This window comes from Cornus florida, unplaced genomic scaffold (genome assembly GCF_030987335.1).
Source record: "Cornus florida cultivar Cherokee Brave unplaced genomic scaffold, ASM3098733v1 CherokeeBrave_3.0.0_Hap2_Chr08, whole genome shotgun sequence".
Taxonomy (NCBI): domain Eukaryota; kingdom Viridiplantae; phylum Streptophyta; class Magnoliopsida; order Cornales; family Cornaceae; genus Cornus; species Cornus florida.
In genome coordinates this window covers 43,981,268-43,992,955 of record NW_026775578.1, presented here as the reverse complement: position 1 = coordinate 43,992,955, position 11,688 = coordinate 43,981,268, and the positions used below count along the sequence as shown (strand labels likewise).

At 32.9% G+C, this 11,688-nt stretch overlaps 1 protein-coding gene across 1 annotated transcript; it reads left to right on the top strand.

Moving 5' to 3' along the window:
• Positions 1-203: 203 nt before the first annotated feature.
• LOC132271536 (protein DOWNY MILDEW RESISTANCE 6-like) lies at positions 204-10,443 on the top strand. The gene is made up of 4 exons (XM_059772940.1): positions 204-479; positions 1,366-1,613; positions 8,936-9,260; positions 9,810-10,443. The coding sequence occupies exons 1-4, from the start codon at positions 282-284 to the stop codon at positions 10,050-10,052; spliced, it is 1,014 nt and encodes a 337-aa protein (XP_059628923.1). The 5' UTR covers positions 204-281; the 3' UTR covers positions 10,053-10,443.
• Positions 10,444-11,688: the final 1,245 nt, after the last annotated feature.

Below are 11,688 nucleotides of genomic sequence, written 5' to 3'. Positions count from 1 at the left end.
AGTATAATTAATATTTAGATAAAAAAAAAGATAATAAAATAATTTTTTAAAAAATAGTAAATTTAATGATAAAAGGTAAAATAATTTTTTGTGATAAATTTATATGGCAAATAATACATATAGGTATATAGTTACACACATGAACTGAGAGTGTCAGTGACCCTAGCAAACCCTCCCAAGTAGCACAATATATATATTGCTGCTCATCTTCCAGGAAGTTGCAAGAGGCCTTCTAGTTGCAGACTACTTCTTTCTCTCTCTTCAGTAAAATATATAAATCCATGGATGTAAAGGTCATTTCCACCGGAATCCGGTATGCAAGCCTCCCAGAAAGCTACGTCCGGCCGGTGTCCGAAAGGCCGAAACTCTCCGAAGTGGTTGACTGCGAAAATATTCCGGTCATTGACTTGGCCTGTGGAAATAGAGCCCTCACAATTCAACAAATTGCCCTTGCATGTAGTCAATTTGGCTTTTTCCAGGTGCACAATTTTACTTCAGTATCATTCTAATCAACCCATTTCATAAATAGTCACACATACTCACAGCAAATATATTTTGAGTATATATATATGTATATGTTATATGAGTCTATTACTGCGAAATCCCCTAATCCTGCCAAGTGGTACACGAGGTTTTTGAATGATAATTACTTTTAATAATAAGTTTTTGGATTTTACTTTTAAAGATAAAAAATTGATTTCTGATTTTTTTTTTTTTTTTTCTGTTTTCTTTTCATTTTTTTCGATTATGGTGCATGTCTACTGTTTACTTTTTCTAATTTGTTTTTAACCATGTCGTTTCATGCCTTGTTTTTTTTTTCAAATGAATGAAATTCCGATCTTTCTCCTCCTGCTCCTCTTAATTTTTTTATTTGATTATGCACCATGCATGTCTTGTCAGTCTACTGTTTAGTTATTATTTTTTACTTGGTTTAAATTATTTCATTCACATGTGTTTTTGACTAATTATTATTTTTTACCTTCTATGCAAATTAATCTTTTTGTTGTAGTGAATCGATCAACGGATTGATCGGGTCACGTACTAAGTGTATGTCCATGCATAGCACCTAATTCCATAATTTTTCTCTTAATTTGCCACTAACACGGGTAATCTTAATATCTTCTTCACTTTTTGTTTAATAAATTAATTTATTTTTTTGGGTTACTCGTATCATTCACTTCAATATCTTAGTTCTATTTGTTTTTGGTCACTATTATCATTCACCTCAAATTTTCATGATAATGACATGAGTGCGTTGTTCTTGTTTCTGTTACGTAAAACTACTTTTATATGTATATCTGATTGTTTCTGTTACGTAAAATTACTTTTATAATGTATATCTGAGGTTTTGTAAATTTGTACTAGGTAATAAATCATGGAGTTTCGACAGAAGCAGTGGAGAAAATGCTGGAGGCGGCCGACGAGTTCTTCCAGTTGCCGGTGGAAGAGAAGATGAAGCTGTACTCCGATGACCCATCAAAGACGACGAGGCTGTCAACTAGTTTCAATGTGAAGAAAGAGAAGGTTCACAATTGGAGAGACTATCTTAGACTCCATTGCCATCCTTTGGAACAGTACGTGCCAGAGTGGCCTTCCAATCCCTCTTCATTCAAGTAAGACTCATTCTTTCTTCTCATCACTTCGTGTTTGACTCACCCACAACATGTACAGTGCATGCAAAGTTTTTCAACCTAGTTGGCCAAGCAAAGCCACTTGTTCCCATAATATGCAAGCTAGTGGCAAATTTAGGGTTCGATTTCGAAAGTCGGATAAGTTTAATGTCAAGTCAACTCAATCTACTAGGCTTGTTCCCATAATATGCAAGTGGCAAATTTAGGGTTCGATTTCAAAAGTTGGACAAGTCTAATGTGAAGTCAACTCGATTTACTACTGATTCATAAAACAATTTGATTGGAATCCTCTTCGGTATGCATTCTCTTGCTTTACTTTCTTTGTTGTATGTGCATGCATTGGACACGACCTCATTTGCAACATCTACTACTATTTCGGGAATTGAACACTCAGTAATTTGAGTACACAACATCTATATGCGCTAAAAGTCATAAACTTGTCGTGGAAAAAAAAAAATTCACCACATTCTTCAACTTGAACATTCTACTTTTTAACTGTGAAGGTTAAAAAATATTATTGAAATAAAACTCGTGCTTATCCTTAATTTATAATGATATTCAGGCTTACTAGCTTACTAGCTACTAGTTAGGTGTAACAAAAGAGGGGTTTGTCCCAAATCAAATTTGGATGAAAAAGTGAATATGGGTTAGATGTTAGCCTCATCAAATAATTTAGGCTATGTTTGGTAGGGTGGGTTTGAAGGGAAATGATAACATTAGTTATGAGGGAAAGGGAAAGGAAGGGAAGAATAATTTTAATCCTCCGTCGTGTTTGATTGATTAATGAAGGAAAAGAAAGACAAGTATAATAATCATGTGTGGGAAAAGAAATGAAAAGAAAAGGAAGAGAATTATTTTAAAAAATTTACTATTATACCCTTTTCTATTTAAAATATATATATATAGTCTCCTATACATATAACCCACACAAACATATACATACCTTTTTTATATGTATTTAGTACTAAAAATAAATAGCAAAATTTCAGCAACTTCTTAGACCAAAAATAAAAAATAAAATAAAAAAGTAAAATAGCCCTGTGAGCACATGGATAATGGGCCACAAGAAAAGAAAAAACAAATTTTAGGGCAAATCATTTCAGCCTCCCCAATCTCTCCGCCTCCATCTCTATTCTCGTTCTCACCTCTGAACTTGCTCTCCTCTCTCTCTCTCTCTCTCTCTCTGCACTAAAGAATTAGAAGTTCAAAACCCATATATTTGAGTTTATCTAACTGTCAGCAAGAATCAAAAGTTTAAAACCCATATTGGCATATCATTTCAGATTGTTCAAAAAATAAAAACCCATATCGTTCAGTTTCCATCGCCGCTGTTCCAGTTCGGGTTCGCCGTTTGCAAGCTTCAGTTGCTGTCCGCCGTCTCATGCTCTCTCTGCAACTGCTAACTTGTATGTATCTGTAATTCTTGCTTTGCAAACTTGTGTAATCTGTGAGGGTAAATTTGGCATCAGTAAAGATCCATCAAGCTCTCCTTCCCTTTCCTTCCGTTTTCTCCCATTTTTGGAAGGATAAACAAGTTACTGTTTGAGCCTTGTACTAACCCTCCAAAACCATCCATTTCCTTCCCTTTGCCTTCTTACTATTTTTGACAAACACAAATTTTTAATCATCCTCCATCATCTTCCCTTCCCTTTCCACCCTTTTCCATTGCACCAAACTGACCCTTAAGTTTTTGGGTCAAATTACGAAGTACCCACCCGTTACAGTTGGTATCAAAGCCAGACACAGCCCTTGATCCACTGCCACGCCAAGCGTCAGGTCCAGAGAGTGTCCGGGTTTGCACCCTGGGTAGGTAGGGTGGCCTGAACTGCAATGAGGGCGTTGCGATTTCGGGTGGGAGAGAATGTAATAAGGGTGGGAGTTTGTCTCATATCGGATCCGGATGGATACACTAGCTCTATTTATTAAATTAAAACAATTATGATCATTGATACTTTTAAAATACTTAATATATTTAAAATATTAATGACACTTCTAGCAAAGTAAGAAGGGACTTACAAATGTTAAATATATTTTATATATATATAATTTTTAAAGGTACATAAATAATCGGGGCGGGGGCGGTGGGAGGGCAGGTTCATCACTAAATTCGCTCCCATCTCAAATTCGCTTTAGGTTTTCAATTCTTTTATCATACTCGCCCCAAAACCATTTAGAAGACTATCAAAATTGTCTAATTAGGGGCGTGGCGGGGCAAAAATCCGCCCAATTGGGATAATTTTTATTTTCTTTTCTTTTCGAGCATGTGTATCAACCTCACAACACACACACACACCATTCAAGTCAGAGGTACAGTTCAAAAGCAATAACTCAAGAATTTATCCCCTCCCCCGGAATCTCTACCAACATTGTTATATCCCTAGAGGCGAGCTGAGAGAAATTGTCATTCCTACTTATAAGTTTAAATATATTTTTTCATTATAACACTCCTTCTATCTCGCATTGGGACTTCTTTCTATCCCTTATTGCGACTCTTTTCTTTTTCTAGGATGTCCAAATTAGTTGTGAAAAAGTCAAATCAAATTAATATTATCTTTTCATCATTACTTTTTTAATTTTTTTTAAAAACTTCAAAATATTCAAATTTAAGAATAAATTGATAATTTTAAAAAGAGACAATTCATTAATCACGTATTTCCTTAAAAGTTTCTAATAACCAATTAAGATAAACAACTTAAAAGACTAATAAATAGAGTAGTACTAACAAGAGGAGCCCATGACAATAGTCCATGACAATAGTCCTGAGCTATACATATTTAACATGTTTTAAAAGATGTATTAATAATTCATTTGATTTCTTACATATTTTTAAATATATCTATATATATATATATATATATTTTAATTCAATTACTCCGTATTTAATACGAAGAATTCGTGACTTTTCTTATAAAAAATAATATATTCAATGTGTGTAATGTATTGTGCACTGAGTCATCCCAACCACCTATATGCACGCATCCAAACATGCACAACACAAACAATTGTGATGCAGGGTGCCCACTCATAAGAGACTCTAAAGGAGGGTTTTACTCTTTGAAATATTACGCGATTGATACGACTTTTTCAGTAATTTCAAAAAGTAGTCTTAATCAAATTAGAAAATTCTCTAGCTTAGTTATAGTATAATATATATATATAGAACAATGGTTTTGGCAATTACCGAGGCTTGTTTTAGCTTTTTAAAAAATCAAAAAGTAAAATAAAAAAATTAAAAGAAATGAAAATGCAATTATGCAAGTGACAAAAGTTGCCGTCTGCTATTCTGTCTATGTTCACGAATCTCTGGTAACTATGGCCCACTTACGTTGATTTTTGCAACAACCCTCTAATGGCGTGAGTCGTGTACTACCAATTTATGGGTAAATGTACTACCAATTTTCTAGTCTTCTCGCGACTTTTGAGCTCTCTGGACCGTTGATTTATTAGTGTAAATCTAGAAGGCGATGACGTCATCCATTTCGTACGTGGCCTACATCATGTCCATTGACAAATTCCAGGTTTTCCTCACATTCAACGGCTATTATTTTCACTTAGGATTATTTTTTAGCCGTTGTGGCGTGACGTCAGGCTCTGAAACCGCGTTGAAGTAACCAAATTGAATCTTGAATTGTGGCTCTTGCGGATCTTGTCGGGTAATGCACGGAACAATTTAATATGGTAGCTTGCTAGATGCTAAGTCACCATCTTCTAGAATCATCCTATCGTGTCCGGTGTCTGGATCCTGTAATGTAACAACGCCTTGTACAATATTTGAAAACAACAACATACGTACTTGTAAATTATTCCAACTGTCCATGTGCTATTCGAATTCCGTAATATCATAATTTAGAACCCTATTAAGGTAGTTGAACTAAAATCTGGAACTCCATTCTTTGTGTTTAGATCTGATTTGGATTCGATGTGAATTAATAGTACTCTTTCTGTCCAGTTTAAATGTCGTTTTCAAAAATTATAATTCACTTTGTGTTTAGATTTGATTTAGATTTAATGTGAATTAATAATACTCTTTCTATCTTAATTTAAATGTTGTCTTCGAAAATTATAACTTTACAATATTCAAAGATAACTTTACAATATTCGAAGTCGACATTTAAACTGGGACAGAAAGTGTATATGTCTAGAAAATTAAACTATACTAAATTATTGAATTATTTTGATTTTTTTATAATTACATAGCTTGTTCGATATTTTATCATATATTATTATTATGTTCTGTTGTCAAGAAAAAATTATTTTTATATTTTATTAATTTATCAATAGGAAATATAGAACTTTCAAAGATATGAAAGGAGAGAGATCATATATGTCCATGTAACAAACCTACCACCGTTGAAACTCCTTCCTTGTCTGTAGGAGAATTTAAAGGAGCTGTTGGAACTTAGCTCTACTTTAATGAATAAACAAAAGCTGGGCATATTTAACTATTAGAAATTAAATACAATTATTGTTCTCGAAAATCATAACCATAGGAGATGATTGTCAATATTTAATTTTCATTTAAAATAATTTTTGTAACTCTCAGTCTGATAATGACGTCATCTCTACCATCAGAAGTTGGTAGAATATAAACGACTCCACGTAATAATGTTCCATCGACATTACCTAAAAAAGAATTAGGATAAAGAAGATTTGCTTGCTTTTGGTCAATTCATAAGTTTCATTCATAATATAAATCAAATAAACAAGTAGAATAGAGAGTTATAAGCCCATATCCCTAGGAAAGTTACGAATCCATGAGTAGGCCTGTCAACGGATTGAATTTGAACTGGATCATGGTCAATTCGATCCGAATCTGATAAGCATAATGAGTGATCCGATCCGGTCCGACAATCTGACGGATTTTCACTGAGTTAATCCGTATCCGATTTGTTTGTTTATCGGATGTTTGATCCGATAGTCCGATCCGAATCTATGCAAGTGTACGCACTGTGTGTGAACTCCCAACTACAAATATTTTCAAAAAGAAAATAATAATGATTCATTTAACAAGCAACTGAGCAGTTTTCAGAGTATATATTTATGTAGTCTGTTGCAAAGCATATATTTAAAAGGGAAAAAAAACACAAATTAGGGCAAAATAGGACATGTAAATTATATATATCAATAAAAAAAAATTTTAAAAAAATCTGCATATGTAAATCTATGCATGTGTACGCACTGATCTTCACTTCCATTAAATCTCACATCGTGAAAAAAAATATAAAAAATCCTTCCAATTTCGATCATGCCAATATGAAGAGAGAAGTGAGATCGGATGAGAGAGAAAGGAAGAACACTAACCTGAGAGGAGTAATATTTTGCCGCAGTCGTCGATCGATGGGTTCGTTTTTCTGATTTGTTTTGCAGATCTGCTATTGGGACTGTGGGAGTATTTAGGGAAATGGTGGTTTTGTGGCAAGGATAGCGTGATAGTGTGCGTGAAAGTGTTGTGAGTTAGGGTTTACATAGATTAAAGGAGGAATGGGCTTGGGAATAATAAATGGGCTTAGAGATGGTTTTGGGGCTGGACTCTTATATATATATATATATATATATATATATATATATATATATATATGGGCTTGGAGATGGGTTTGGGACTAGAATCTTATAATATATATATATATATAAAATTCAGATCGGATTATTATTATTATTTTTTATAAGTTTAATTCAGATCGGATTATTATCGGATCGGATCGGTAAAATTCATATCCGGTTTGTTAAGCTAGCAGGTTAACGGATTCGGATCATAAACGGGTTATTGGATATTTTATTCAATCCATATTCGACTAATCAGATCGAATTTGGATCAGAATCCGATCCATTGATAGTTCTATCCATGAGTGAGTGATTTTATTTTATTTTTCACTTTAAATTTGTGATTATGGGCCAACTGAGCTGAAGATGTGCTGGTGCACATATATGTGGTGGGCCCCATGCAACCGATCACATAATTTCCTTCGACAACCTCTGAATTCGGAAAATCTACCATTTTCCTTAGTGTAATATTGAAAAATAACTATACAACCAATTAAGGGTTTAGTCTAAGTGGTATCTCTTTTTTCTTTTAATTCGAAGGTTGAGGGTTTCAGTCAATAGCACATAAATGTGTGTCTACAAAAAACAAAAATAAAAAAGACCTGCCGATCGAAAAAAGGTTCGAAATAAGTTGAACTGGGATCAATTTGACCCTCAAGATCGGATCGGATTAGGCATCAATCCTAATCCGATTTGCTTCCAATGGATTGAAAAATTTGAATCTACCACTAATCCGTGGGACAACGGGTCGAATCAGATCTGTGGAATGACAGATTGGATCGGATTGGATCCACGGATTAGGGTTTTTTTCTAAATAATACAATATTCTTTGTTTTTTAACTATAGCCCCAGTAGATAAAAATTCAATTTATCAACATTCATTATATATTTAAATAATCATTAACTAATACATTCTTAAAGTCCATTAAATGATTATTAACTAATTAAATTAACAAATATATTTTTTGAATATATATATTATGGATCGAATTGGATTTTAACAGTCCAATCCATGAGCTTCGGATTCAATTTTTTTAAATCCACAACTGATCCGTGAGTGTAGTAATCCGATTCGATCCGCATGGATTAGATTGGGTGTAGATAAAATTTCAATTTATCAACATTCATTTATATATTTAAATGATCATTAACTAATACATTCTTAAAGTCCATTTAATGATTATTAACTAATTAAATTAACAAATATATTTTTTGAATATATATTATATATATATATATATATATATATTATATATATATATATATATATATATATATATATATTACGGATCAAATCGGATTTTGACAGTCCAATCCATGAGTTTCGAATTCAATTTTTTTGAATCCACAACTGATCCGTGAGTGTAGCAATCCGATTCGATCCGCACGGATTAGATCGGGTTGGATTTACGGATTCATGAATTATTTGTCCAAACCCTACTCTTAACTCAAATTTTTTCTCAAGAAAGCCTATTGCAACTATTAGTGTATGTGCAATAGTCAATCTAATGCCATTTTTCATTGCGATGACAGATACATTGTGATTAAAGTAGTCTTGATTCCAAAAAGATCAAATGTCATAACTTTCTTTATATATATTGTTCATTTCCTCCGATCTATAGTTCATATCCAAGAATTAGTCTAACGACAAAAAAAAAAAAAAATTCAAATGTAACAACTTTCTTATACTCTTCATTTTATGCTGCTCCTCTATTGCTTATGTGCAAGAATTAGTCTAATGCTGAATTCCATTACATTGACAGGGATTTTGCAAGTAACTACAGCATAGAAGTTCGAAAACTAGGGTTTCGATTGCAGGAACTAATATCGGAAAGCTTAGGCCTCGATAAGGACTGTGTCAAGAATATTTTGGGGGAACAAGGACAACATATGGCCGTGAACTACTATCCGCCGTGTCCAGAACCAGAGTTGACTTATGGATTGCCGGCACATACCGACCCTAATGCCCTTACCATTCTCCTTCTGGACCAACAAGTAGCAGGCCTTCAAGTGCTCAAGGATGGGAAATGGGTAGCTGTCAAACCTTATCCAGATGCTTTTGTCATTAACCTCGGCGATCAAATACAGGTAACTCGAGGTTTTCATAGCGCTTACATGAAGTTTAGATTGATCATGACCTGCATTGAGAGTTACATATTTTATAGAAGACCAGATCGTGTTCGGCTGCATGGAATTGGAGCTTTATAATTGGAATTTGTGGAATTGGAGAAAAGTAACTCACAAAATTGAACCAAAATTTTCTCCAATTCCAATTCCAATTCTAAGGCTCTTGGAATTCCATGTAGCCAAAAAAACCTTAATTTTGAAACTTATGATTAAAAATTCTTTAATCCAAGCCCTTCAATTTCACTCCAGATATTTGAATTTGAGTTTGATTGTTCACCATATAACCTAAATGAATACTGAATTTTATTGTCCTCACATGCTAATCAATGTGGGCTTAGTTTTTTCATTAATAACATGTGTTTTGGGGACAATGAAATTCCTCAAAAATTAGGTAAAAATTATAAATTGTTTTTTATTATAAAATTCTCGATGATCTTCATCGAAAGATATGTTCTGCAACATGTTTGTATTATGAAGTGGATTGAAATAATTAGTAATGAGTGATTGTAGGCACTGAGTAATGGGAGGTACAAGAGTGTGTGGCACCGCGCAATCGTCAATGCTGATAAAGCAAGGATGTCAGTGGCTTCTTTCCTTTGCCCGTGTAATGAAGCCGTAATCAGCTCTCCGGGGAATCTGACAGACAATGGATCGGGAGCCATATACCGAAGTTTTACCTATGCAGAGTATTACAAGAAGTTTTGGAGCAGGAACTTGGACCAAGAACATTGCTTGGAACTTTTCAAGAATTAAAATGGTCCTTTCAAGAGTTGTGGTAAGAATTGTTTTCCTACTATTGTTGTCAATGTCTCCTTGTCTAACGTTTGCTATATGTTTGTGTGTGTTGTGGTACATTAGGGTCATGGAATTATTTTCGAAATAATCACAGTGGTTACATTTTCATAAAATAAAAAATTCCATTTTCATAAAATAAAAGCGTGACATATAGGTACAAGTGACAATGATAAGTAGAATTGGTTTTAATGTATTATCATCGAAGGTTGGAACTTCGATTTTCAGTTCATGCATGTTTTATGGTACATTTCGAAGAATAATGAACAATGTTGTAGATTAACCTCATTTCATCGATGTAATTTGTGGCTCAAGATATATTTCATATTTATGAGATGGTTGATGCTTGAAATGAATATATGGTATATACCAACGAGCCAGTGGCTTAGCAGTATCAGCCTCTTACCTCTCAAAAGGAGGTCAGGGTTTCAAGTCTCACAAGAAACAAGTATGTGTGAGTACCAACTAGTAATATATATATATATATATACACACACATAAATACATATTGGTCATATATACAAGTTTTTGAAATAGTTGATTCCTGGACAATGTTATGAAATGGTCAGTTGCAATAGTTAATGTGTCTCCAAGTACTATTGTTAGACACACATAAATATTGGTCACATATACAAGTTTAGAGTTGGTTATTTGTAAGGGCGGATCCAGGAATTGTCAGTAGGGTGGGCTAAAATTAAACATAAATTTAATAACACAATTTCTTGAGCAAATTTTTTTATAGCATAATCTAGATAAATATTTGAATTCAAATATTACAAAATATCTATTTAAGTTGTACTCGACGAGTCTTTAAAGACTCGAATTCGTCGATAATAGACTCCAAGTAAAATTTTCAAACAAGGTTTTGTACGGTTATGCAATCAGCAAAAAATTCATCTCCCATTGTGCTATGTTTTAACACGTTTCATATTTGATTTTTTTGATTTTAAAGATTGAATTATTGTAATTTTTGTTTGTGGTTTTATTTTATAAATCAATTTGAAATTCTAACACTTATCCATCTATATTTGTTTTATTTAAATCTATAGTAAGTTAGTAACCTTTGATTTGTGAATTATTGGATTAGATGTTTTCTTTTATACTAATACTCATTGTCAACTAGAGTTCAAAATCATCAAATTTTCATAGTTTATAATGCCATAGATTTTTTTGTTTGTTTGTTGAAAACTTTCTAGATAAACACAGAAACTCTGTTTATTTTTCATGATGATTTGAAAGTATTGAAATTATGAATTTATTCTATATATATAATTTCAGAACTGCCTCAACAACAATTTAATCTCAAAATATGTTTTACTTCATATCTTAATACTTATCATTAATAGGGCTTGTTAGGTTTGGGCCTTTGTTTTAGTATTGTGGCTTAGTTGAGTAGGGCTTATTTGGGTGGGCATAATAATTTTTTTTTTTTTTGGGCTGAGCTAAAAATACCCATAGTAATTAAAAAAAAAAAATTTGGGATGGGCTGGAGCCGCCAGTGGTTATTTGTCGTTTTTGTTTTCTAAAATTTTATTTTCTTTACAGAAAATATATTTTAAATTGATTTGAACCATATATTCATAAAATAATAATCATA

Bases quoted from the DNA above. Each gene is read 5' to 3' on its own strand.
- LOC132271536 (XM_059772940.1), top strand. From the start codon at position 282: ATGGATGTAAAGGTCATTTCCACCGGAATCCGGTATGCAAGCCTCCCA. The intron at 1,614-8,935 runs GTAAGACTCATT...TTACATTGACAG, and splicing joins TCCAATCCCTCTTCATTCAA to GGATTTTGCAAGTAACTACA. The intron at 9,261-9,809 runs GTAACTCGAGGT...GAGTGATTGTAG, and splicing joins ACCTCGGCGATCAAATACAG to GCACTGAGTAATGGGAGGTA.